General features: G+C 36.9%; 5 protein-coding genes and 1 pseudogene across 7 annotated transcripts; 4 read left to right on the forward strand and 2 right to left on the reverse strand.

The window, feature by feature from the left end:
* The first annotated feature begins 1,994 nt into the window (after positions 1–1,994).
* LOC140010171 (alcohol dehydrogenase 9-like) lies at positions 1,995–3,749 on the forward strand (annotated as a pseudogene).
* Positions 3,750–6,927: 3,178 nt separating this feature from the next.
* On the forward strand, positions 6,928–9,765 carry LOC140010170 (protein REDOX 1-like). Its single transcript, XM_072056671.1, has 5 exons — positions 6,928–7,050; positions 7,464–7,577; positions 7,719–8,232; positions 8,843–8,996; positions 9,094–9,765. The coding sequence occupies exons 1-5, from the start codon at positions 6,965–6,967 to the stop codon at positions 9,303–9,305; spliced, it is 1,080 nt and encodes a 359-aa protein (XP_071912772.1). The 5' UTR covers positions 6,928–6,964; the 3' UTR covers positions 9,306–9,765.
* A 775-nt stretch (positions 9,766–10,540) lies between these two features.
* On the forward strand, positions 10,541–11,461 carry LOC140010524 (uncharacterized). Its single transcript, XM_072057806.1, has 2 exons — positions 10,541–10,647; positions 10,807–11,461. Exons 1-2 carry the CDS (start codon positions 10,541–10,543, stop codon positions 11,459–11,461), a joined length of 762 nt encoding a protein of 253 aa, XP_071913907.1.
* Positions 11,462–14,615: 3,154 nt separating this feature from the next.
* On the forward strand, positions 14,616–16,993 carry LOC113700514 (mannitol dehydrogenase-like). Its single transcript, XM_072057719.1, has 5 exons — positions 14,616–14,870; positions 15,141–15,254; positions 15,588–16,101; positions 16,374–16,527; positions 16,619–16,993. Exons 1-5 carry the CDS (start codon positions 14,785–14,787, stop codon positions 16,828–16,830), a joined length of 1,080 nt encoding a protein of 359 aa, XP_071913820.1. The 5' UTR covers positions 14,616–14,784; the 3' UTR covers positions 16,831–16,993.
* Positions 16,994–18,380: 1,387 nt separating this feature from the next.
* On the reverse strand, positions 18,381–21,232 carry LOC113702366 (8-hydroxygeraniol dehydrogenase-like). 3 transcript variants are annotated; one of them, XM_072057717.1, is made up of 6 exons: positions 21,064–21,231; positions 20,556–20,669; positions 19,368–19,682; positions 19,169–19,283; positions 18,820–18,973; positions 18,381–18,719 (listed from the first exon to the last, which is right to left on the reverse strand). In XM_072057717.1, the coding sequence occupies exons 1-6, from the start codon at positions 21,159–21,161 to the stop codon at positions 18,517–18,519; spliced, it is 999 nt and encodes a 332-aa protein (XP_071913818.1). In that variant the 5' UTR covers positions 21,162–21,231; the 3' UTR covers positions 18,381–18,516. The 3 variants fall into 3 exon arrangements, with proteins under 3 accessions (XP_071913818.1, XP_071913817.1, XP_071913819.1); XM_072057716.1 differs by having other exon boundaries at positions 19,169–19,682; XM_072057718.1 differs by having other exon boundaries at positions 18,489–18,719; positions 18,816–18,973; positions 19,169–19,682; positions 21,064–21,232.
* Positions 21,233–22,487: 1,255 nt separating this feature from the next.
* Positions 22,488–25,671, reverse strand: LOC140010371 (8-hydroxygeraniol dehydrogenase-like). Its single transcript, XM_072057083.1, has 5 exons — positions 25,511–25,671; positions 24,941–25,054; positions 23,354–23,867; positions 22,829–22,982; positions 22,488–22,740 (listed from the first exon to the last, which is right to left on the reverse strand). The coding sequence occupies exons 1-5, from the start codon at positions 25,606–25,608 to the stop codon at positions 22,538–22,540; spliced, it is 1,083 nt and encodes a 360-aa protein (XP_071913184.1). The 5' UTR covers positions 25,609–25,671; the 3' UTR covers positions 22,488–22,537.
* Positions 25,672–27,231: the final 1,560 nt, after the last annotated feature.

Here is a 27,231-nt window from a genome sequence, read left to right on the forward strand (position 1 = left end):
AATAATATTAATATATTCATAAAAATTAATTATCATTTCTAAACTACACAAGCATTGGGTGTACCAAAAGCGCCAGTCTAAAGAGCAGTCATGTTGTGTAATACATTCACTAGCATTGTTACAATTTCTTCCGATAAACCAAATGGAGTATGAACTAAACAGTTGGCTTAAAAACCAAATGACAGTAAAAGATCATATCCTCGCCATTTTGATCCCATGCAATTAAATGTGCTCCCTCCATCCTATTACTGTTGTTACATTTCTAGTTAAGTTAGACAACTTTTTGGAAATTTCTTTTGAGATTTTGGAGCTTTTTAAATATTCCAAGTTCGATGCCGTAAATCTTACTGAAATTTGTCGTAGTATGATATGATTCTTTTTTTTTTTTTAAACTAAATACATTAATATTAACTACTTTGTGGAATTCCATCCTGTGGTTGCAACAAAATCAAAGGCTATAATAATATTAGCCGGGTTCTGGAATAGAACTCAAATTACTTTAATATATCATAATTTGATTTACAAAGGGTATATTACTTGTAATCCCCCTATGGTTTTGTCCATTGCCACATGACTCCCCCTAATGTTTCAAAATATCCATTGCACCGTTATGGTTTTGTGTAAAGTGGAACTAGACGGAAAATAACCTATGTAATATTGTTAGTTGAAATATCAATAGTGCCCTTACTTAAATACTAAATCAATCGACGGCTTAACCACCTTGCATAATGCATAAGGAGATTGCACGGATAAATGCAAAAGCCACGAGAGTAAAGTGAATATTTATACAAATCATAAGAGAGTTACGTGAATATTAAAATTTTATCTCATGCGCTTTTAAAGCATGTTTGATATAAATGCAGTAACTGATTGTGCATTCCGTCTATTTTCGATTATGTGGTTATTTTAAAATCTTAGGGAGGGTCATCTGGCATTAGACAAAACCATAGGAGGTAATAAGTCATTTACCCATTTACAAATGAATATGGTATAGGGTTCTTTGAGCCACTCTCCTTCCCTCGCGACAAAAAAAAGAGTTGCTATGGCATTGGAGGTTTATAGCTCACGAATGAAGTCATTCATCAGCTATTACAACCGAGAGAGAGAGAGAGTTCATGAGCTCATTGCTTATCACAGCAAGTAAAAGTGAGAGGAATACATTTTTATGCCGCCATGTACAAGAAGGTTAAGTGAAGCTCGCAACAAAAATACTCTGGTAAATATATGTTTGGTCGCTTTTTTCGGACGGATTTTGCCAAAACTTTATAAACCTAGAATTGTTCTATAATTTATTTACAGGGTCTTCTAGGAGTAAAACAGAAATAACTTGTAGGTTGAAATACATAATAAATCTCAAGAGAAAAAAGCATGATAAAATTTACAAACATCCTCCTCTAGTACCTATACATTAGTGTATATAATTTTTGTGAGTCGCACTTTCTTTTTCTTTTCTTTTGAAAAGTAATGCACTTGATTACTAGGCAAAACTAACTACAGTCCATCGCACGAGGCGATTTAAAGTTCGCTGCTCTCTCGTTTTAAAATTACTGGTTTGAAAATTCTTTGATAGACTGACTCCACAAACTACAGTGCAAGAGAATAAAACACGACCAAGAAGAAGTATATGAAAGCTTTCTATTAAGGCTGAATCGCAAACCTTAACCTCACCACGTTCGTCACAGCCTTAGTCATTAATTAGTACTGATATCTCCTACAAATTTCTCTCAACTATTAACAATCTTTATACCCCAGAATAAATCCAAGAAGAAAATGCATCTGTACTTGATTAGGTTGATTTGGTATTTTTCATGTTTCTTCTTTTACAAGCCCAAGATTAATCGTTGGATACTTTTCCAACTCTAGAAATATTTTTCAGTCTTTAACTCCTTACTCCTCACAGTATTTAAACCAGGCCTAGGCAATCCATTTCAGTGAAGCAATTGCACACATTACCAACCCAAAACACACATCTTAGCTGCAAAACACTAACGAAGATGGCCGGAAAAAATGCGGTCAAGACCTACGGATTGGCAGCTAGAGACACCTCCGGCGTCTTCTCTCCCGTCGAATTCACCCGAAGGTACGTATATAGTACACTAGTTCGTGGTTACATTGAAGGAGCTAATTACGTTTAAGAAGTTGCATTTGAATTAAATTTTGGTTATGCCCTAGAGAAAATTATTTTGTCATATATATCGTGAATATTAGGAATGTATGTAAAACATTATATTCTTACCAAAAAAAAAAATTTTATTCATTTGTGATGTTTTACTGACACTAGTCCGGAATATTGGTAGGGCAACTGGAGAGGAGGATGTTAGATTTAAGGTGCTCTATTGCGGAATTTGCCACGCCGACCTTCACTCAGCCAAGGATGACTTTGGCCATACTCCATATCCAATTGTACCAGGGTAGGCCATTCTTGTCAAATAAATGGTTTCTTATCCTAAATGAGCATTCTTGTTAAAAGGAAAAAAAATTTGTTGTCTAGCTTGAGGAGTAAATCTATTTGTATTGGTGCTCAAAATTTTTAAAATAGATTACATTTTTTAAAGTTGTGATTGGCTCTTTTAAGTTTGAAAAGTAACCGGATTTCTTTTTTTTTTTTTCCTTCGAAATTATAACTTATTGAAAAGGGAAGTAGTAAAATGCGCGGCAGGAAAGTTTCCTGTGATTGCTTGGTATGATATGTGAATTCCCCAAGTTCAGTTACAAAAGAGAGTCAAACGTTTTTCCTTTTTAGGTAAAAATGTGTCATTGAACCTCAAATTCACATTAATCTTCTCAAGGATCTCCCATAAGCTTTGTAGAAGGACAATAGACGCGATGATTTTCAGGGGTGGGTGTATCGCTAAAGGTTAGAATTAAATTGAGAGATTGATTCATGATAGAACACCATTAATGGTTTACAAAAGTTTGTAACTCTCAAAATTAGATCCGTAATCTTGATATTTTCCATAGAAACATGCTTCCGTTCCCCACGTATAAATTCTTTACGTGGAAAATTGTGCCGAAATGTGTTTCAAGCCAATTTTATTTCCAGAATCAGATTTCATGATTAAGGAGTTTGAAGTAATGATCATCATCACGTTCACACCCTAAAAGACATGAAATTGTTAGAAAAGTTATGGATGCAGGGAGCAGGGGAACCAAGCTCAAAGTTGGACACAAGCTTAGGGTGGGCTGCTTTGTTGGATAAAGCCGCTCTTGCAAAGCAATGTTCAAACGATTTAGAGCCTTATTGTCACAAGAGGATCATGACCGATCTCGCCGTTGATGAACATGGAAATCCTACCCGCGCAGGATAGTCCAGTGAGATGGTGGTGAATGAGCATTTCGCGATTTGCTGGCCGGAGAGCCTCCATCCTGATGGTGGTGCTCCGCTACTCCTTGCCGCTGTTACCGTTTACAGTCCCGTGATGTACTGTGGGCTGAACAAATCAGGAAACCAAGTGGGTGTTGTGGGCCTTGGTGGGCTGGGCCATGTGCCACGGCTTGATGATTCGAAGCATAATTGATGATGGCACGAAGGAAAACGCTTGGATCATCCGCCGTTGTGGGGGGCGGGGGTGGATAAAGGAGACTCAAGAAATGATTGATTTTGCAGCAAAGCACAATACAACTGCAGAAGTTGTTCCTATGGAACTATATGTTAACAAAGAAATGGAACGTCTGGAGAAGGAAGATGGTAGGTTCCGGTTTGTAATACTCTTGAGGCAGCCCCAGGAACTTGATGGCTTGAAATTGTAACCGAGACTTTTCTACTTTGTTTTCATTTTTCAAGGCATGAACAACTATTTATTTTTCGAGACATGCTCAAAGTTCATTCACGAGGTTTTGCTTGACTAATAATGTATTGGTTTGCACTTTGCAGCTCACTAAGCTGAAAATGAAATACTAACTATTATGTGTTGAATTCTCAGTCAGCTTTTCTTCAATTCAGTTTCAAGCTTGTCAAATGGGGAGATTTAACCAATTTCTGGAGCTATAAATGATTTGTGCTTTCCTTGATCCAAGTTAGTAATAGTCCAAGGGGCCAAGCATACATTTCATTCCTTTTCCTCTCCCATAGGGTCCTCTCTCATTCATCAGCTCTTAAAGCCTTCACAAGGACAGAGGTGGCTCTTGTTCAATGAAACAATCAATTCTCCAGATTTTAGAGATGGCCCGTCAAACCTGAATTATTAATCATTCAATGGATTCAAGCATATATTGCATTCATTTTTCTCTCTCACTTTCAATGTGGTAGGAGGAAAGTGATCGATTGGATAGTTTGAGGGAGCGGGAGTGTAAGTAGGAGACTTACGCTAAAAACAATTAAAAAAGAAAACAACTTTCAATGGGGGAAACTTGGGCCCTCTCAATTATTTTCCTGCTCAAGAGTCAAGACAGTCAATAGTTTTGAACTAGTACCGTCAAGACCCTATCACCATCTTCTGGACGGTGCCAAAATTTGATGGGTGTCAAATCATTAAATTTAAAATTTCTACTCTAAAAACTTAAATTCGAGTATAGTGGTAAGTAGCGTCGTTTCCTCAGGAATTGGATAATTTATTTATTTTTTCCAGTAGTAGTTAATTAGGGGGTTTGGAGTATTAAAACTAAACAATCAACGTAAATAAAAATAATCAAACATAAGCAAATTAAATTTAAATCAATAATAAACAAGCTCTAGTCAAGAAAATAATTTCAGAAGTGATTCATACAACTGTTCATTAATACAATAATTATTTCATCTATTTGTTAATAAACAGGTTATAGTTGCCAAATACGCGATGACAATCAATTTTTTCTTACCGTCTCGATATTTAAAGTACGCCCGTTAACTACTTTTCCCATCAAGAAACAACCCTAGGCTTCAATGTTAGGCACAAACACAAAAACAAAAACAAAAAGGCTGAGCTTGAAAGTTGAGATAAGAAAAATAAAACCGGACTAATAATGCACCAGCCATCAATCTATTTTTTGGTAGAAAACAAATACACAATCACCTTCAGTTACGTAGACTGTTAGTTGTTTATTTCTAGTACTAGATAATCATTAATTCCATTTAAAAATTTCAGAAAATGGTTGACTGAGAGTTCTGGGAAATGAAAATTGTGAGATAACATTTACTATTTCAAGTGTTTCTGCTCTGTAAATTCTACTGAAACTTTTCATGCCATTATATATTCCTTTGGGAAACTAATTAAATTAATATGCCCTGTCATTGTAAAATTGCATCCTTTGATTACAAGGAGTCAAAGGTAATAATAATAATGTTAGTGGGATGGATGAATCGAACTGCAATCGTTTCAGAAGATGAGATGTCGATTTACAAATGTGCATGCATCCGTGGTAGAAGTAGAACCCACAAGATGGTAGAACCCACTCCCACAAAGTAAAAGCGAATTTCGCTACAAAAGACTTGGACAGCAAGAAGAGCTCTCTTAGATATCTTTTCAGCCACTTAGATTACCAAAAATTTTGAATATTTTGAATTCAAAGTGTTTTATAATTTTCCTCTCTTGTAGAAATAAAAAAAATGATAGGGTTCAAGAAAATTAATCTTGATGGTAGAAATGTACGACAAATATTACAAGTATAGTTCATTTGGTTTAACTGTATTGACTATAATTACTCAATGGTTTTAAAGTCACTATTGTTCAAGTTACATTGATAGCTAAATTGAGATGCAGAGTTCAATATTCAAACATCTTTAACAAGAAGACCAAAGTGCTCAAATAAAAAAGGACCAAAATAAGGGTCACCGGGCGACTTACCGGTACAACAGGGCAAAAACAGGAAACCAAATGAAAAAGGTGGAAATTTTCTAGAGGACAAAAAGGAAAACATATTTTTGAGATTAATATTGCCAATCAGATATTCAACTCTTTTTTGCAAAGCAGACAATCGAGACTGATTTTCCTACAACTTGCGCTTCTTTTACCAAACAGCTTCCTGACCTTTTACCAATGGCAGAGCCAGGATTATCAGGGAGGATGGGCAGCTATACATGTGTAGAAAATTATTATTTTGTGTGTGTCATTTTTTTTTTTTTTTAGAATTATGGATTACATGCTAATTATTTTTTAGACTCTTCTGAATTTCTATATTAACAAGTTCCTTCATATCACTTTGCCTTTTGACAAAATAATAATAACACTTAACTTAATGAAACATAATAAGAAAATTATATATTTTGGTTGTGAAATAAATCAAAATTTGAACTTGCACATTAAATGAATGGCGCTACTGAATCCCTCATCTTCTTATTCTTGCAATTCTACGGCGACAAAATATAGCTTAACTTTTATCTAATTACAGACATTGGAGAGCAATCACATCTCAAAACGGAAAAAGAAAGCGAATTAAGAGATAACAGTACTAGTTAAATGTTGGTTTTAGATGTTTAAGAAGAGAATTTCTAAAACATGCGTTTTCATCAGTTTTCTTGTTTTACATATAAAAGATCATATGAATGTAGAGTGAAGCACTTAATTTTGAAATCTGACAAATCGATCATGAAAAACAAAGTTAAATATTTAATTAAAAGGCGTACACAACTTAGCTAATAAGATATTTTTCTTAACAAAAACGACACAATTTTGCCATCTGAAACAATTGGTAAGAAGTAATCAACTGATAATACTGCAAGGTCAAAAATATTCAAAACTAAATAAATGTTTAAAATTTTCATAACCAATAGCTAGGTACAGGGGAAAGGAATTTTATCTAAATTTTAATGGGCGCAAAAGAAAGACTTTCGATAAAAAAATTGTCAAAATTTTAAAACATGCAAAAGAAAAAATCTCGAAAGGGGGCGGCTGCCGCCTTGCCCACTTGGCCCGCACTCCCTCCGCGCATGCCTTTTAGCCTCTACTCCTCGTACTATATAAACGTTGCAGCGGGGCGATGTTTGAGACACAATTAGACATAAAGCGATAGCAACCGCAAAAGAAAGGAGGCAAAATTCGAGACTGAGATGGCCGGGGAGAATCAAGTCAGGACCTTTGGATGGGCAGCTACAGACCCCTCCGGCATCTTCTCCCCGTTCGAGTTCACCAGAAGGTGCATTACATATAAACAATGTACATTTCATTCGAATCGATATAAGAAATGAGCTGGCTTCCTCATGCACTGTCACGTTCTCTTCAATCTTCATATCTTAAACTTTTATTCTGAGTTTGTTCTGTGATTCTACAAAATTAATAGTTAGCGTCAGCCAGATTCTATTAGAAGGTATCAAAATAGTTTGATGCACTGTCCAATGGCTGAGGTAGGTATTTAGAACGTACGCTCTTCTCTTTCAAACCGACGTGAAACAACTTCAAGTTATCCGGGAACTAACATGATTTTTGTAGCTGTTTACCGAAACTCTGTCCAAGTTTAAATTGTAATTTTCTTTCAAAAAGTAGAATTTCCATTTGACTTATTTTAGTTGTTATTCTTAACTAATGCAAGTTGATCTGTGTTATTTGCAGGGCAACTGGGGAGGAGGATGTGAGATTGAAAGTTCTGTACTGTGGAATCTGTCACACTGACCTTCACGCAGCCAAGGATGAGTTCGGCGTTGGAATGTACCCACTTGTACCAGGGTAAAGACATCCTCCTCGTCGGCCAAAGTGCCAATGGCAACTGGACATGTTTCTATCAACTTAGTCAGAATCAGTAGATTCCTGAGTTAATTTTTCTTTTATTCTTGCCAAATATTTCTTGTGTTTTTTTGGATTGAGCAGGCACGAAATTGTTGGTATGGTGACCGAGGTGGGAAGCAAGGTAACCAAGTTCAAAGCTGGAGATAAAGTTGGGGTTGGAACCATGGTTGGATCATGCCGCTCATGCGAGACGTGTTCAAATGATTTAGAGCCTTACTGCCCCAAAGTCATCCCGACCTATAACTCAGTTGACAATGATGGATTTCATACCCGCGGAGGATACTCTAACGAGATGGTGGTGAACGAGCATTTTGCAATTCGATGGCCAGAAAATCTCCCCCTTGATGGTGGTGCTCCGCTGCTGTGTGCTGGTATCACTGTTTATAGTCCTATGATGCACTACGGATTCTCCAAACCTGGAACCCATCTGGGAGTTGTAGGGCTTGGTGGATTGGGTCATGTGGCAGTAAAATTTGCTAAGGCTTTGGGCCTTAAAGTGACAGTTATCAGTACCTCACCTAGTAAGAAAGAAGAAGCCGTCAGAAATCTTGGAGCAGACTTTTTTCTGGTTAGCACTGATCAAGAGCAAATGCAGGTAAAGCTTTCTAATTTTCGAGTCTCTATAAATTTCGATCTTAGTTAAATGATTTTGGCACTATAGTCTTTGTTTTACGCACACACAAAAAGTGAAAATTGTAGTTTTAGTACCAAATATTTGGGTCATCAGTGGTTTTAGTTCTCAAAGTTTGAATAAAAGCAAATCTAGTCCAAATTGTTTTAATTTCTAAGTACATTTAGTCCAATTGAGTGGCTTTGATAAATTATTACTGGAATTCATTCACGCCAATAGCAACGGCTAAATTTTGAAAAAAAAAAATTAGAAAAAAGAAAAAGATGTTGGTGGTCATAATCTATAATTAAAGGGTACGAATTAGACGCATGCACAATGGTTATGTCTTTACTCTTTAGCTACATGTCCGTGCGACTAATTAGTGCCAATTAATTACAAATTATGGCCGCCAACATCTTTTATTCCAAAAATGAAAAATTTGACACAATTGGAATATTTTTTTTTTAAAGAAATTGAATGCAGTTACTTAAAATTTGATGATGTAACAAAACGAAAACCTCATTTTCGATTCTACAAGAATTTTTAAGAGAATGTTGGAGGGGGACATAAGACTTGTTACAAACTTATCTTGCAGGCTGCGAGGGATACATTGGATGGCATTATTGACACAGTATCTGCTTTTCATCCTGTCATGCCCTTATTTAGCCTACTCAAAAATGATGGCAAGCTTGTTGTGGTTGGCATACCAAATAAACCACTAGAGTTAGACATCTATCCCCTAATAGCCGGTTCGTACAATACAACTTGAAATAAATGTTTGGTATTTAATTTTCTGCAATGTTATTTCCTACATATTTCATCTAAAATTTTGTTGATTAATTGCAGGGAGGAAAATGCTTGGAAGTTCGGCAGTCGGGGGAATGAAGGAGACTCAAGAAATGATTGATTTCGCAGCAAAACACAACATCACTGCAGATATTGAAGTCATTCCCATGGACTATGTTAACAAAGCCATGGAGCGTCTCCAGAAGGGTGATGTTAGATACCGATTTGTCATTGACATTGGAAATACCCTCCTTGCCTCCCCAAGCACTTGACTGCATTAAGGGGTTTTCCAGCAATTGAGTTTTTTTCTTCATTTTGCGATTCTTTGAGGAAAAGAATGTTGGTAATAGTTTGTAATGAGTATGTTGAAATCCATTGTCCCACGTTGAAAGAGGATAAAGTGCATGTTGCCTATATATGAGTCATTGTCCTATTCCTTTACAAACTTGTTCCAAGATATTAGTTTGGAGGTAAAGTTTGGTGGGAAACTTATTTCAAGATATATAAAATCTTGACAAGGACTCTTGGGCACTTGGGACACCTTGAGGCTTTCTGATAGGGTGTCAATCAGAGGTAAACAGGTGCTTCAATCCTTTTAAATAGTAGGATATCGACAGAATTAAATCACTTTTTACTTTTCATTTGATAGTTCTTAGATTTTGTTGTATCTTAGAGGTAATTTGTCTAATAGAAGCAAATAACACCTTAAGGAAAGTGCTTTCACGCCTCAAAGTCTCTGTATTTGTCTAGTATAGTTTTGTTATTTACTACAGTTTTCTAACAAAGAAGAATTTGTTTGGTTATCTTTTGGACGCAATAGATCCTCCTTGGTAGAATAAGTACATCCAGAATGTACAGAATTGAATATAAAGAAGTAAACTTTTCCCAAAAAAAAAAATAATAATAATAGTGTTATGAAATAATGTGGATGTCCGTTGATATTCTCTAAGATGTGGCTGTCCGTTGATATTCTCAAGAAGGATTACAAGATGAAGATGTCCGTTTGTATTCTCAAGATGATAGTCACATGTATTCTCCCTAGATTCATTGGTACATTGGATGAACTCATTTATGGATGTACTTGATGTACTAAATTCATGTATTTGTATTTAATAGGGTTCATGTACCTTTGATCTTGGATCACCTATATATAGGGGTGTATCCTACTTCATTTGTAACCTTGAAACCTGGAAGTACTTTGATCAGTAAATATAATAATATCTCTTCTTCTCACTCTACTATTTCAATCCCTACTTTGGGAGTTTATTTTATTAGTTTCATAACACGTTATCAGCACGAGTCTCTACCTTGAGCGAAGGAAAAGCACGAGACGCTGTCAAGGTTCTGCTCGAACAACTTTTGACTACTTATCAAGGTAATATTCTTTCCTACAAATCTATTACATATTCTTATGACTAATCTCACAAAACAAGAGTTCATACCTCTTGATATTTCTGGAAAAAATTATTTATCGTGGGTTTTGGATGTTGAAATTCATCTTGAGGCAATGGGTCTTGGTAATACTATTGTTGATGAGAATGATGCCTCAAACCAAGACCGTGCTAAGGCCATGATTTTCCTTCGTCGTCATTTAGATGAAGGACTAAAAGTAGAGTATCTTACTGTCAAAGATCCTCTTATCCTTTGACGAGATTTGAAAGAAAGATTCGACCACCTGAAGTTGGTCGTTCTTCCAAAAGCCCGATATGATTGGCTTCACTTACGACTACAAGATTTCAAATCTGTCAACGAATATAATTCAGCCATGTTCAGAATTACTTCTCAATTATCATTGTGTGGCGAAAAAGTCACTGATGAAAATATGTTAGAGAAGACATTCTCTACTTTTCATGTCTCTAATATGCTCCTGCAGCAGCAATATAGAGAGAAAGGATTTAAGAAATATTCTGAACTTATTGTATGTCTTTTGTTGGCTGAACAAAATAATGAATTATTGCTGAAAAATCATGAGTCCCGACCAACTGGTGCAAGTCCATTCCCTGAAGCGAATGTGACTCAATTTCAAAATTCTGGTCGTGGACGTGGCCGTAGAGGTGGCCGTGGAAGAAGCCGTGGACGTGGGCGTGGCCGTGGACGTGATCGTAGTAGATTTGTGCCCCGTGAAAATTATCACCGTGACAAGCAACAAAATATTTCTCAAGACAGAGAAAATGACTACGATCCGAAAGAGGGAAAAAAGAAAGTTTATGAAGAAAAGTGCTTCCGATGTGGTATGGAAGGTCACTGGTCCCGTACCTGTCGTACGGCTGAGCATCTTGTTGACCTCTATCAAGCATCATTGAAAAAGAAGGACAAAGATGTCGAGACAAATTTTATCGACCAAAAGGATGCTTATGATGATGATGATGCTGACATGACACACCTGGATATTGCCGATTTCTTTGAGCATCCTGAAGATGCAAAATGATCATATATTTAATATTTGTCTACTTGTTTGATTTGTTTACTTTGCATATGTCTATTACTTTGGTATGTTGTTTGGTATGTTGTTAGTTTTATCTATTTACTTTGCATATGTCTATTCTCTATCTTTTATCAATATTTAGTTTCATTTATTTTCTTCCTGAAGAAGAAATGGATGCCAAATATTTGGAATCAAATAATGGTGATGATAACTTTTGTCTCATTAGTAGTGCTTTTATGCACACTATATTGACAAATAAAAGATATTTTTGGAGATGGGAGAGACAAATGTTGATACCATCAGTCGTAGTGCAAAATTAATTGAGAGCTCCGGAAGAGCCATTCCATTTCTCCCTGAAGGAATTAAAATTATCATAAATATTGCACTACTCTCTCCCATGTCACAAAGAAATTTATCCGAGACACTGAATGAGATAATAATAAAAGTCAAGTGAGATAAAGGTTGATTATATCATATTAATCATTCGAGGGTGAAATGGTTATCGATATAGTTATCTTCATTCTCATTTGCTTTATAATCATCACCTGCAGTAAACCAGAAGTTTACTGATCCCAATGAATATATGAGCGTATTTGAATGTCGACAAGTATTTATACATACCCCTCTTTATATTATACATGGCTCCAAAAAAGAAATTGATGTCGGATATGCATCACCTTTTACGATTAAATATCGTAAAATATTGATGAATGATCTATTGATGAGTGATCTATCCCGACATTAGGGGGAGGAAAAGATCAACCGAAAGGAAATCATTTGAACAATTGGATTTCCTCGATCCTCATACAAAACAATGTGAACTAGAAGTTCAAGAAATTCTTCATTTGAAGAAAGTTATATTTATCGACTCCAGAAGAGTTATCAAATCAACAATTCCTGCAGGAAATACTCTTGTTAAAATCGACGTCCCTGAAGGACATGTACAAGTGCTACAGATAAAGGCCGGCCTACCTATATAAGGTATACATTGATTTCAAATATCTCCGGAGATTAAATAAATGTCATGACAAAATTTAACCTCCTGAAGAGGTCGCTCCTGAAGAGCCAGCTCCCGAAGAGCCAACTCCTGAAGAGAATGAAATTATAGAAAAGTTAATTGGAGCCTAATAAAATGTAGCACTTGATATTATAGAAGTTGATGAGGATCATGAATCTAGATCGGTTGATGAATGTCGGCATAGAAATGATTGGCCAAAATGAAAAAGCCGATACAATTTGAATTAGATTCACTGGTTAAAAGGAATGTTTTTGGACCTGAAGTCCAAACACCTAAAGGTGTAAAGACCAGTTGGATATAAATGGATAATTATGAGATATAAAGCAAGACTTGTAGCCCAAGACTTTTCACAAAGGTCTGGATTTGATTATGATGAAATGTATTCACCTGTAGTGGATACGATCACATTTAGATATCTTATGAGTATTGCAGTGCATGAAAAACTTGATATGCGTCTGATGGACGTTGTCACTGCTTATTTGTATGGGAATCTTGAAAATAATATTTACATGAGAATCCCTGAAGGATTCAACATGTCTGAAGCATGTAAATCAAATCCTAGAGATGCGTATTCTGTTAGAATACAAAAGTCTTTGTATGGGCTTAAGCAATCTGGACGTATGTGGTATAACCGCCTCAATGAATGCTTAACTAAAGAAGGTTATATCAATGACCCAATATGTCCATGTGTTTTTATCAAGAAAAATGGGTCAAATTTTGTGATTATTGCGATATATGTTGATGATCTCAATTTGATTGGAACTCCTGAAGAGATCCAAAAGACTGTCAAATATTTGAAGAAAGAATTTGAGATCAAAGATTTTGGAAAGACAAAATTCTGTCTTGGTTTACAAATTGAGCATTTAGAGAGTGAAATTTTTATCCACCAACCTGCTTATACCCAGAAGGTATTAAAGCGATTTCGTCTGGATAAAGCACATACATTAAGTATCCCAATGGTTGTCAGATCATTGAATCCTAATAAGGATCCCTTTAGGCCACAAGAGGAATATGAAGAGATACTTGGTCCTGAAGTACCATATCTCAGTGCATTTGGTGCGCTTATTATCTTGCTAATTGTACAAGACCAGATATATCATTTGCTGTGGATTTATTAGCAAGATTTAATTCCTCGCCTACAAGACGACGTTGGAATGAAGAATGGTGAGATTAATGTGCTACAAATCCGATCGGATAATAATTTGGCAGATTTGTTTACCAAGGCTTTGCCGACTGCTACATTTGGGAAATTGGTGAAGAATATTGGTATGCGTCGGCTGAAAGATCTCATATAATGTTTGCATCAGGGGGAGAATTTATTACACAAGAATAGTGTACTCTTTTCCTTCACTAGAGTTTTTGTCCCACTGGGTTTTTCTCTAGTAAGGTTTTAACGAGGCATATTCTTTGTGTCATGGACATCCAAGGGGGAGTGTTATGAAATAATGTGGATGTCCGTTGATATTCTCTAAGATGTGGCTGTCCGTTGATATTCTCAAGAAGGATTACAAGATGAAGATGTCCGTTTGTATTCTCAAGATGATAGTCACATGTATTCTCCCTAGATTCATTGGTACATTGGATGAACTCATTTATGGATGTACTTGATGTACTAAATTCATGTATTTGTATTTAATAGGGTTCATGTACCTTTGATCTTGGATCACCTATATATAGGGGTGTATCCTACTTCATTTGTAACCTTGAAACCTGGAAGTACTTTGATCAGTAAATATAATAATATCTCTTCTTCTCACTCTACTATTTCAATCCCTACTTTGGGAGTTTATTTTATTAGTTTCATAACAAATAGTAACATTTACATATATTTGACTCGTTATCATTTATCAATGATCATATCCATGCAACTTATACAGTGGAGCAGTACTTGTACAACTGTGAAGCCACGGTGAAGTCAGGGCAACGGTCATGCTGAGCTATGGACCAGAAAAACAATGCAAAAAATCCACCCAATCGTGGGCAATTAGTTCGAACGGAAACCTTATATAAATCGAAGCCGCCACATATTGAAGCAAATCCCGTTACAAGATTGTATAAAATATCCAAATGGTTAGTTAATTGCTATCACTTGTCTCTATTGCAAAAATCTATGGAAAAGATTAAATTACACTACTATTATTATTGAATTCAACCCGATTGGTTGCTTTCCAAACTTCAGTGTTTACTCACTCCTCAGTCCTCAGAGTATTTAAGCAACGCCGGAAGATAATCTTTCTCAGAGAATTACTAAGCCAATATAGATAGTCATATCGAAGATATCCCACAAAAAAAAAAAAAAGTGACAGAGATGGCCGGTGAGGATGGGGTTAAGACATTCGGATGGGCGGCAAGAGACACCTCCGGCATCTTATCTCCCTTTGAATTCACAAGAAGGTTAAATCTTATATACCTGGCCTTTTCTGGCCTTGTGTCGATGTCAAATGAACAAACTGGTTCAATTGGTATTTTATTAGTACAAGATCTAGTCAAATCTTTCATGCTGGTTTCTATTTATTGGAAAAAATACTGAGTTGCATTACATTTCGAGAAAAATTTGCAAGGCACATGGTTGTGAAGAAACCATTTATTTTCTTGTTATCTAGCAATTATTTGTTTGTCGTAATTTTAACGTGGCAAGAAGAATTTAATGTGGATGAATTGTAGGGCAACCGGTGCCAAGGATGTTAGATTCAAAGTGCTGTTCTGTGGAATCTGTCACACAGACCTCGGTGCTGCAAGAGGTGACTTGGGCTTGCCTATATACCCGCTTGTACCTGGGTAGGACATTCATGTCAACTTGTCATCAAATGCTTTTGTTCATCCTTGACAAGTTAACTGTGCTTGCGGAGGGGGGATGGATTGAATAGTATGGAGGAGGAAAGCACTGTAAATATAAATGAGATGTTTCGGTTTCAAGATTTCTCGCTTATAGTAAAAAGCAAAAAGTAAACTATGCGGAATATATCTTGTTTAATTTTCTTAATGAACTAAAATTAACCTCTTTCCAAGATCGTTTTACTGATGAGTAGTTTTATAAACAATTTCAGTCACTTTTCATTATTAGGCTGCTCTAGCCTTAATTTAATTCTTTTTTTTTTTTTTTGGGAGCAGGCATGAAATTGCTGGAATTGTGACCGAAATCGGAAAACAGGTGACAAGATTCAAAGTCGGAGATAAAGTTGGGGTGGGCTGCTTTGTTGGGTCATGCCGCTCGTGCGAGCAATGCTCAAATGATTTGGAGCCTTATTGTCCCAAGAACATCATGACCTACCTCTCCATTGGCGAAGATGGAGCGCCTACTCATGGAGGATACTCCAATGAGATGGTGGTGGACGAGCATTTCGCAATTCGCTGGCCGGAGAACCTCCCTCTTGATGGCGGTGCTCCGCTTCTCTGTGCCGGCTCTACTGTATACAGTCCAATGATGTATTATGGGTTGAACAAACCAGGAAGCCATCTGGGCGTTGTGGGACTTGGTGGTTTGGGCCATGTGGCAGTAAAATTTGCCAAGGCTTGGGGGCTCACTGTAACTGTCATCAGCACCTCAGCTAGGAAGGAGGAGGAAGCCATCAATCGTCTTGGAGCTGACAAGTTTTTGGTCAGCACTGATCCACAGCAAATGCAGGTGATGACATAAATTACCCTCCTATGCCAGCATGCTGAGACTTGGGAAGGAAATTTTGTAAATCATTTTCACCATAAAAAATTGCTTCCTGTCCCCTTTTTATAGACATGGATTTTTTTACTCTAATTTTACAACTTGTAAATAGAAACCATGCCTCTCAATGTCGTCGTCGTCGTTTTTTTTTTTTTTTAATGTCACAACACTAAATTAGAAAAATTATAAATTTCTTCAAAATCATCAATTGACATAGGATATATTAATTTGTCTGACAGGAGGCCACTGGCACATTGGATGGTATAATTGACACAGTATCTGCTTTTCATCCGGTCATGCCATTATTTGGTCTGCTCAAAACTCATGGAAAGCTTGTTGTTGTTGGGGCACCGAATAAGCCACTCGAAGTGGACATCTTTCCCCTCATGATTGGTTTGTGAATTAAAACAATGAAATTCAATTATCTTCAAAAAAAAAAAAAATTTATGCCCTTTGATTCGATCCTATATATAATTGATGACAGGGAGAAAAATGCTTGCATCATCTGCTGCTGCGGGGATAAAGGAGACTCAAGAGATGATTGATTTTGCAGCAAAGCACAATATCACTGCAGATGTTGAGGTCATTCCTGCGAATTATGTTAACAAAGCAATGGAACGTCTTGAGAAGGGAGATGTTAGATACCGATTTGTCATTGACATTGGAAATACTCTCGTGGCTGCCCCAAGTACTTGATTGCTTGAAATTGAAATTTAGACTTTTCTTGAATCGTTGTTTTCACTTTTCAAGAGGCATGAACAAAGTTTGTACGGCAGCACTTTTTTGATATAATATATGTAAGTTGTTAAAAAAGTGATTGAAAAATATATTCAACCCTGTTTTGCTTTATTTTCAAACACGGCAAAATCCTTCTCTCAGCAATGTTTCCCCTTGCCAAAGTGCCATGTTAGGAACGCACGAGCAAATGATAAATTAAAAGAGAGAGATCTTGAGAGTTAATAGTAAATCAGAGATTGGACAATTTTATTGAGAATTAATGTCTCTAATCTCTAAAATCTAGATTATGATCGTACTGTACTAATCAGAGCAAGCTACCTTACATAATTCCATATTCTTGACTATGTACATAAGACTTAGGCCGAGCAAACCTTCTGCTACCAGAAAAGGTTGTCAGAATAAGAAAAGGGGAAGGCACCACACCCATAATCACGATCCATCGTCGTTGTCGTCGCGCCCTTCAGCTCTATCCTCTCTGATGGTCTCCAGCTTAGGAGAATGAGAAGGTTTCAACGGAAGAACTGAAGGAGATGGTGCAACCTCCATCCATGACTTCATGTGCATCATTTTCTTCGCCATTTTTCGTCTTCAAATTGCAAACCCAAGAAACCGGGGAACAGATTGAAGGAACTTGCAGTGGTTTTTGCTTATGTGTAGACACTAGGGAGGTAGATATTGGTTGGACTTCTCTCTCTCTTCAAGACTAGATGAGAAAGAGAGCAGAAAAGAAGGAAGCTGGTCAGATCCTATCAATTTAGAGCTTGAAGAAAACGTTGGTGATGAAAGAGCAAATAGTTGGGTGGCTTTTTTATGTAGGGAAGAGGAATACAGGAGCAGAGCAGAACGAGGAAGCAACTTCGAGGAAAATATCAAACATGTGGAACTAGTCGACGTTTCTAAGCTTTACCACGTGGGAGGGAGTAGGGCCATCAATTTAGCAGAAGACAACGGAACAGACTAAGTAATAAAGATTGCAATGATTAATTGATGAATGTTCTAATTAATTGATGAATGTCACAAACTCCTGCACAGCAAAATTTGCAATTGCCACATACAACTCTGGAAATGACTCGACCAGTTTCATATCAGCCGGTGATTACCACCAAGTCAGCGGCTTTCCTGCCCAATGCAAGGCCGGCTATAGACTACACATCAAAGTTGGTTCAATTTCTGCACTATTGCCCAATAGTGGTTGAGTGCTGGGCAAAGTCCCCAAGCCACCAATCCCCTTTCCTCCCCGGGTATATCCTTACCCTTATCGTAGTGCTTCAACAAGTCTCTCATCCAAGTCCCCAATAGCCCTCATGCTTGGGATTTTGCATTGCTTGCTGAATTATATGTTTTCGAAGAGAGCGCAGAAAGGGGATCAGTAGATAACTGTTCTGCTTTTCGAGCTGATTCTTTGCAGTTGAGGTGAATTGAGAATTTGAATTCAAGGAGTAGTTTTTTATGCCATGGTGTTAATTTGGATTATATTCATATCGTCAACCTAGCTAATAGGTATTCAGTGAAGAAAAAAAAAATGATCCTAATAAATATAGACAAAACAAACATCTTCCGTCACAAATCACTGAAAAATAAGGCTAGACACTCCACAAATCCTACGATTCTTTGAGATATCAATACTTTAAAAAAGTGAACATCTTAAGCTGATTTCAATGAATTCCCAATGTCGACGACAAATCGATATTTGATATCACCTTTTTCAAGTCGCTCCATTGCTGTGTTGACATAGTCTATTGGGATAACCTCGACTTCTGCTAATATATTGTGCTCTGCTGCAAAATTGATCATCTGTTGAATTTCTTCTAGGCCTCCATTGGCACTACCAGCAATTGTCTTTCTCCCTGTTGATCACATGTTTTTGCAAGTTAGACACAATCTTATCACTCGCAGGAGATGGACAAATTCAACTGAAAAGGGAAAACAAAACCATGATATACTTGCCCATTATAATGGGAAATATCGGCAGCTCTGGTGGCTTTTCAGGTAAACCAAGCAGTATAAACTTCCCTAGAGGCTTCACTAAATTGATTAAATGGACAATTGGGTGATTTGCAGAAACTGTATCAAGAATACCATCCATAGTACTAGCTGCAGCCTGATCAAAGGTGCATTGATCAGAATTCAAAGTCAATTAAAAAATTACTTGTGTCTCACCCCTACAATATATATCAATGCCAGAAAGAATTGGAAAGGAGCAATCTGGACAGTGACAATAAAATTATCTCATTCAAACACGAAACCACAATACCATTTATATAACTGATTCTACTGTAGCAGTAGGATCAATTACCTGCATCTGCTCAGGGTTACTGCTGACCAGGAATGCATCTGCACCAAGTTTTGTTATAGCTTCCTGTCTTTTACTAGCAGATGTGCTGATAACAGTCACCTTTGCACCAAAAGCCCTGGCAAATTTCACAGCTAAGTGGCCAAGCCCACCGAGGCCAACTATGCCAACATGGATACCAGGTTTATCAAGTCCAAAATACCTCATGGAGCTATAAGTAGTAATCCCAGCACATAGGAGGGGTGCGCCAGCATCCATAGGCAAATTCTCAGGCCAACAAAAAAGGAAGTGCTCATCAGCTACCATGAGATCACAGAAGCCACCTTGTGTGGGTTCTCCATGCTTGTCAATTGAGCCATGTGTGAATACTTTCTCTGAGCAGTAAGCTTCAAGATCTTGGCAACACATTTCACAGTTGCGACATGATGCGCCTAGGGCACCCATGCCTACTTTATCACCAACCTTAACTTTCTCCACCTTGCTGCCAACCTTGGTTACCACACCCACAATTTCATGACTGCGTCAATCAAATCCAGATGGTCAGCATCTCTTTAAACTTGGTTTCATGAAAAATCACAATTCATTGTATTGTCACAGCTCACTTATGACCATTTGTACATAATCACTTGATTGTAATTTTTTCAAGTAAAAAATCGTTTGCAGGGATTCTCATCTACTTCTGATAGTCAAAACTTTTAAAATGGAGACCATATTTTCAGTTTCAACAGCTTTTCCATCACCATCTTTAGAGAAGCTTAAGTAAAGTGAAATGATTGAAAAAGGCAGGAAAATCCAATTTACTTCTTATTTTTGTTGGTACTTTGAAAGAATCGGTATACATTTAAGCAAAAACACGAGTGAAAAAAAAATGGCGAATTCAATAGACCAGTGAGGACGCATGACACATAATCTCTATTACATTTAAAATATTCTTTTCATATATGTGTTATGCATTGCCACCTACTCATGCAAAGAAATCTTTTAACTCTTAGGCCATGGTAGATTATATTTACAACAATTATTATTTTTGGGGCTTCTTCTTCTGATGCCCACAAAGGCAAGGCAAAGATAAGCACACATATGCCCATACACTTTTGGCAGAAATATATTAATTCATTCTGAGGGGGAAAAAACTATCAAATTCACCTTTTGTATGCATATTTATCCATCCGCCTACATTTCATTTCAGAAGGACAGGATAAGTCTTTAAAAAAAAAAAAAGCCACTGTGCAAATTCTAAAATTCCAAGTAATATCTTTTGGCACTAAAGGGCAAATCTAGGTCGATACAATAGTCTCTACCTGCAGATCCCATGCCTATCTCTATTTTGTTACTGAACAGAGAAAACTGTACTATTATACGGAAGATTATCTTTGGAATTCAGTCTTACCCCGGTACAGTAGGATACAAAGTAAAGCCCCAATCATTCTTGATGGAATGAAGATCCGAGTGACAGATTCCACAGTACAACACCTTGAACTGCACATCACGCTCACCATTCGCCCTGCAATATCACAAACAATCACAAGTCCACTACTTTAAAGTCCAAAAAAACCCAAAAGAAAGGACAATAATCATGATAATAACTTCTTTTTTCATTTTTAATCTTTCACATTTGGTGTATGGAATCATATCTGATCTGCTACATAATCAGGATTCTAGTCTACTAAAATTCGGATGGAGTCAAAGTGTTATTTACCTCAAGGAGATGTATTTTTGTTTACAAAATGACAAACTTTGGAAGGCAACAAAGGGAAAAAAAAATGCTTTGAAAATGACAAACTTTTACAGTGTGATTTTGGCGTAATTTTCCCAAGAAAGTGAAAAGCAAACCAAAAAAAAAAAGAAAAACCAGGGAAATATGCTTTGAAAATCCTAATATGTATACAGTTAGGTACCTTCTGGAAAACTTGAATGGAGAGAGATGCCCAGATGAGTCTCTTGCGGCCCACCCAAAGACCTCCACTGGATGCTCTGTCTCTGGTGACTTCGCCATTTCTTCACCAAAGGTGAAAAAACTCTGCCCCCCTTTTTCGCTTCCTTTCGCTTGGGCTCTGAGATTTTGCATTTGGGATAATATCAGAAACCTCCCCTGAGGTTTCTCTTAATATCAGTTAGTGTCCCTGAAATTTTAAAAATAATCACTTGCCTCCCTTATTTTTGCTATTGACAAAATTTTTAAAAACCCTAAGCTGCCCTTTTACTAGACAAAAATATCCATAGACCACTTTGTTTGCTTCATTAAAAATCACCACTTAAAAAATAATCTTAAGTACTGCCACCGCATCATAAAGTCATAACTCTTTATAAACGATCCGATTCAAATTCATTTTGCCACTAAAAAATGTAGGATTTAACCCAATATACATTTATTTTTCCCTAAAAAGGTGAAACTTGATCCAATCTACATTTGTTTTTGTTACTAAAAGAGTGGGATCTAATAACTGCATGTTGATAACATAGTGATTTTAGATTAAAAATTAGTCCAAAACTTAGGTTGGAATCAGACCTTACTAAATTAAATTTGTAAGAAATGTAAAGTTAATATTTAACAAGTGAAGGAAAAAATTTATTTAATAAAATGTGATTGACATTTTAAATGATTTTTCCTACATTGGCCAAGGTTGCATTTCTTTCCCCAGGGGCATGGTGGTCCAATTTTTGGCTGTAGATAAAATGCACCGGGCCTCCACTACTATTTCGAACTTTGAATTTAGATTCTTAATTAATTAGTCTATGGGATACATTCCATAACGTATTGGATTGAAGATTATTTGAAAAATGTTTTAGAATAACCACTGTAGTCAATATAATTTATTTGAGAGAAAGTGTGATTAAAAAATAAAAATATTATTTATAAAATGTGTTTGTCTTAGGAAAATTTTTCCAAATACACTACTGATTATATGTTTCGTTTCCCGTAGAATTGTTTGGATTGCATTTCGGAATCCAAATCATTAACTTCATGATGGATATAGGTTTTCATCATTACACCACGATTACAAAAAAATTCCGGTGGTCTGAAACTCAACTTCAACTCTTCACTTTTAGGCGGAGGTTTCAAGATGGTTGAATTGAGAATTAGTTGAATTATAATCAATCAGACATTTTTGGCCCACATAAATTTCAACAAAAAGAAGTTGAAACTTTGATTTGGTGAGGCTTGTTTGACTTTTAACTATTTTTAGCATCGTTAAACAACTAGCAAGTAGAGTATATTTTAATGCATATATAGCTCGTGAGTTAGCAATTCTAGCTTTGGCGTAGTTTAAGTTACTTTCAGTGTGTATGTTGTTGAGTTGAATGGAATGGTTGAACTGAATTCTCGAACAAATCACATACTAGCTTGATTAAGAAAATGGAACAATCATTTTAGGCAGATTTCAGTGAATTGCCAATGTCGATCACAAATCGATACTTGACATCGGCTTTCTTGAGGCGTTCCATTGCAGTGTTGGCATAGTCGATTGGGATGATCTCTATATCTGCTAATATGTTGTGCTTTGCTGCAAAATCGACCATTTCTTGGGTTTCCTTCATGCCTCCAATGGCACTCCCGGCAATAGTCTTTCTCCCTGTTGATCACTCATTTTGCAAGTTAGATAAACACCATCTTATTACTGGGCCAACCGAAAAGGGAACGCCAAATTGTTAAAAACTTACCCATTATGACAGGAATTGTAGGCAGCTCGGGTGGCTTTTCAGATATACCAAGCATTATAAACTTCCCTTGAGGCTTCAATAAATTGAGTAAATGGACAATCGGGTGATTTGCCGAAACAGTATCAAGAATTCCATCCACAGTGCTAACTGCAGCCTGCTCAAAGGTTTATGAATCAATGACAGTCAGACAACTGCTTGTGTCTCACCTGATATATCATTACCAAAAGGACGCAGTGGGAAGGGAAAATGCAAACAGTTGCAGCTGAATCCTCTCATTCAAGGATGAGAAATATAAGACCCTTGACAACTGTGGATAGGAGATTATTTGAAAAGATGATTTGGTATGACGTTGTAACACTTTTTTTTTATAACGTGATGTATATGAGATAAAAATATGATTGTGAATATAAAAAAGTAGAACGGATAAGTGTGTTTATCATTCAAACAAAATAATGTTTGAAAAAGTTAAAGTCTCCAAACACACACTGACACATTCAATTCTCCTATAGCAATGGTACTAATTACCTGCATCTGCTCAGGGTCACTGCTGACCAAGAATGCATCTGCACCAAGTTTTTGTATAGCTTCCTGCTTTTTGCTAGCGGATGTGCTGATGACAGTCACCTTTGCACCAAAAGCCTTGGCAATTTTCACAGCTAAATGGCCAAGCCCACCAAGGCCAACAATGCCAACATGGATTCCAGGTTTGTCAAGTCCAAAATATCTCAAGGGGCTATAGGTAGAGATCCCAGCACACAGGAGTGGTGCACCAGCATCCATAGGCAAATTCTCAGGCCACCGGATAACATAGTGCTCGTCAGCTACCATGAGATCGCAGAAGCCCCCGTGTGTGGGGTTTCCATCCGTGTCAATTGCGCCGGTAGAGAATATCTTTCGTGCGCAGTAAACTTCAAGACCTTGGGCACACATGTCGCAGTTGCGACATGATGCTAGTAGGGCGCCCACGCCTACTTTGTCACCAACCTTAAATTTCTCCACCTTGTCGCCAACCTCAGTTACCACACCCACAATTTCATGGCTGCATCAATCCATTCACAGTATCGCCATCTTTATGAATTTAGTCATATGACAAATCATACTCATTTTCTTTATGCCACTAGGGGTCGTTTGCTCATAATCGATTAATTATAACTTTTTTCCTTTCCAAGTTGGAAGATGTATGAAGGGGTTATCCTTTACTTTCAATAGTCCAAAATTTCCACACGAGGAGAAAAGAAAATACAGGACAATCCAACAATTACTTCTTATGTTTGCAGATAATATTAGCAAATGTGGGGTGGACCAAATTTTTCATCAAAGCTTCAAATTCTCATTTGATTTCAAGAAATTTGTCAACTATTGTGTCTAGTTTTTGTTGCAAAAGAAGGCTCAAGGCGATTTACATTGCTAAAATTTTCACGATGAGTTATGCTGGTGCCCATCAAGTCATCTACCAAGCGGTGTTTTAGCGCAACGAGTTCGGGGAAAAAGGAAAATCCTAACAGCAACTTCAAGCTAGTTTTGTCTGCAGCATCGATGGTACCTAACTGCAACTTCAAGCCCGGTTTGGCTAGCATGTCAGCACACGTAGTTGCCTTACTGCAAATACGTATCTCACATATCTTGTATATCCTGATGAATGCCTAGCTTAGAGTCGGATGTTCCACCATTCCTATATTTTTTGTATGTCTTGCCATTTTTCTAAGGGTCAACCGAACCTTTTAATGATAAACTGATTACTAAATATTTTGGCACCAATGCCCGATTGTGACTCAGAACTGGGGCGGGCTGCAAATAAATCAAGCTACTCAGAACTGGTTCGAATACGAGAGTTCAAGTTTTATATTGAAAGCCTATCGAATTCAAACTCAATGAAATCGAGTTGAACTTGACTTAATTAAATCAAAGTTCAGCTCGACTTATTATTTGCAGCCATACTTGAAACAAATGTCTCTACTAAGCATTCCCTGCCTATGCCCATTCTGTGTATAATCAAAGGAAACGGTACAAAAATGTTTGCATGTGCCAAAAACTCCATATGATGTCCACACACTAATCACTCATGAATTGACCACGTAAAAATGGAAGATTAGCATCGTAATTCAGTCTTACCCTGGTACATTAGGGTATACGGTCCAGCCCCATTCATTCTTGGCCATAGAAAGATCCGAGTGACAGATCCCACAGTACAACACTCTAAACTGCACATCATGCTCGCCCGTGGCCCTGCGCAACATCCCAGCCATGCATGCTCATTTTAGATCGATATCTCATATCCCTTCTAAGTTATTCACTATGCGTGTGCGTGTGTGTGTTTTTTTTCCTCTTTTTCCATGGAACATGGATTCTTAGTAACTAAAATTACTTTTAATTCATAAATCAAATAGCCTTTTCAGTGTAATATTTCTCTACTAATGCAAGAAATAAAGTACAATTGACAACTAACAATTGTCTACTCGAAATGTTTGCTTTAAAATACAAGGATATCTCCCTGACAATGCTAGAAAATAGGAGTCAGCAGTCCTAAAAACTTTCAATAGGATTAAACGGTCCAATAAAGTGTCAATGTGAGTTCCATGTCATTTTCATTTTCAAGAAAAGAGAGAACGAATAAAAAAGGTCCCAAATGAAGAGAAAGCGTTTAAAATCCCACACAGACAAGAAGTTTTCCAAATTTAATACCTTCTGGAAAACTTGAATGGAGAGAGATGCCCAGAGGAGTCATGTGCAGCCCATCCAATGACCTGCACTGGGTACTGCGTTTCTGGTGACTTTGCCATTATTTCTTCAGAAAAATGTGAAAAATGTGACTGGCTAGTCTGGCCCCCTTTTAGCTTTCGCAAAGGAAGTTTGTGCGATGAGATTTTACATTATTGCCTCGCGTATATATATATATATATATATATATATATATATATATATATATATATTAATGGACCATTTTTTTATTTCCCAAAACATATGTAGTAGTAGTAGTCCATTTTGGTAGAATAAAAAATTGACGTTGTACGCCACGGGCTGTACGAAGAGAGCAAAAGCGCTTGGAAGCTTTGCATTCATTATTATTGGTTCGTTTTCTTATGTTGGCTGTACTTTATGCGGTTTGTCTACATTCGTGGACTATATAACGCCATGTTTGGTTTCGAATGAGAGTCGAAATTTTGCGTATTCATTTTGAGTTACATCTCGATAGAAACAATTCTAATTTCAATCCCATTTCAATTCTTAAACGAACTAATGTAAAATGCTCTAATTTTTTTTTTAACAAATATATTTCAATTCCAATCCATACGTGACAGGAGATTGCACAAGCTTTGCATGACTTTAATGATAAAACGCACTAATTCTTTTAACAGACAAAGAAATGTTTAACTTTAATAGTTAGTAAATATTATTGTACTAGGATCAGAGTTTTGAAGAGAAGGGATGGGGGTCTGGTGTGGAAGTGAGGAGGAAACCAGTAAAGAGATTTTAGACTACTTTGAGCAAATTTTCACTTCAGACTATCTCGAGGAATTTGCAAAAGTGTTACAAGGAGTCCCACAGTCTATCTCTGTTGAGATGAACAGGAAGCTAACCAAGGAAGTCTCAGAACAGGAGATCTATCAGGCAGTATTTTCAATGCATCCAAACAAATCTCTTGGATCAGACGGTATGTCTCCTTGTTTTTTCCAGAAATTTTGGCAAATTGTTAAAATTGATGTTGTGCAAGCAGTTCAGAGTTTCTTTCATTCTGGTTTCCTTTTGAAATCTGTCAATGAGACCCCGATTAGTTTGATTCCTAAACTTGATTCTCCTATTTCAGTCACAGACTTTAGACTTATAAGCTTGTGTAATGTCATTTATAAAACCATTGCTAAGGTACTGACTAGCAGATTTAAAAGTGTCCTGAACCATTGCATTAGTGATTCTCAGTTTGCCTTTGTTCCAGACAGACAGATTCTTGATAATGTGTTGATTGCTCATGAAAGTGTTTATTTTTTAAAAAACAAAAGGATTGGAGGGGATGGTTATATGGCTGTCAAGCTAGATATGTCCAAGGCTTATGATAGAGTGGAATGGATGTTTTTAGCTAAGCTTATGGAGAAAATGGGTTTCTGTCCTAAGTGGATTCAATGGATAATGGAATGTGTAACTAGTGTGACTTATTCTGTGAACATTAATGGGGAAAAAACTAGTTTTATTAGGCCAATTTAAGACAGGGGGATCCTTTGTCTCCTTACCTTTTTCTGATTTATGCTGAAGGGTTTTCGTCTCTGATCAAGCAAGCTAACAGACAAGGTACCTTGACAGGCATGAGAATTGCTCGAGGGGCACCTAGATTATCTCACTTATTTTTTGCAGACGATTCCTTGATCTTCTGTAAAGCAAGTGAGGAAGAGGCAGGCCAGCTAAGGAGGATT

Source organism: Coffea arabica, chromosome 7c, assembly GCF_036785885.1.
Source record: "Coffea arabica cultivar ET-39 chromosome 7c, Coffea Arabica ET-39 HiFi, whole genome shotgun sequence".
Lineage (NCBI taxonomy): Eukaryota > Viridiplantae > Streptophyta > Magnoliopsida > Gentianales > Rubiaceae > Coffea > Coffea arabica.

Bases quoted from the DNA above. Each gene is read 5' to 3' on its own strand.
- LOC140010170 (XM_072056671.1), top strand. From the start codon at position 6,965: ATGGCCGGGGAGAATCAAGTCAGGACCTTTGGATGGGCAGCTACAGAC. The intron at 7,051-7,463 runs GTGCATTACATA...TGTTATTTGCAG, and splicing joins CCGTTCGAGTTCACCAGAAG to GGCAACTGGGGAGGAGGATG. The intron at 7,578-7,718 runs GTAAAGACATCC...TGGATTGAGCAG, and splicing joins ATGTACCCACTTGTACCAGG to GCACGAAATTGTTGGTATGG.
- LOC140010524 (XM_072057806.1), top strand. From the start codon at position 10,541: ATGGGTCTTGGTAATACTATTGTTGATGAGAATGATGCCTCAAACCAA. The intron at 10,648-10,806 runs GTATCTTACTGT...AGCCATGTTCAG, and splicing joins GATGAAGGACTAAAAGTAGA to AATTACTTCTCAATTATCAT.
- LOC113700514 (XM_072057719.1), top strand. From the start codon at position 14,785: ATGGCCGGTGAGGATGGGGTTAAGACATTCGGATGGGCGGCAAGAGAC. The intron at 16,102-16,373 runs GTGATGACATAA...TTTGTCTGACAG, and splicing joins CTGATCCACAGCAAATGCAG to GAGGCCACTGGCACATTGGA. The intron at 16,528-16,618 runs GTTTGTGAATTA...AATTGATGACAG, and splicing joins CATCTTTCCCCTCATGATTG to GGAGAAAAATGCTTGCATCA.
- LOC113702366 (XM_072057716.1), bottom strand. From the start codon at position 21,161: ATGGCGAAGTCACCAGAGACAGAGCATCCAGTGGAGGTCTTTGGGTGG. The intron at 20,670-21,063 runs GTACCTAACTGT...GTGATATTGCAG, and splicing joins CCATTCAAGTTTTCCAGAAG to GGCGAATGGTGAGCGTGATG. The intron at 18,974-19,168 runs GTAATTGATCCT...ACCTTTGATCAG, and splicing joins GTAACCCTGAGCAGATGCAG to GCTGCAGCTAGTACTATGGA.
- LOC140010371 (XM_072057083.1), bottom strand. From the start codon at position 25,608: ATGGCAAAGTCACCAGAAACGCAGTACCCAGTGCAGGTCATTGGATGG. The intron at 25,055-25,510 runs GTATTAAATTTG...GATGTTGCGCAG, and splicing joins CCATTCAAGTTTTCCAGAAG to GGCCACGGGCGAGCATGATG. The intron at 22,741-22,828 runs GTAAGTTTTTAA...AGTGATCAACAG, and splicing joins TACAATTCCTGTCATAATGG to GGAGAAAGACTATTGCCGGG.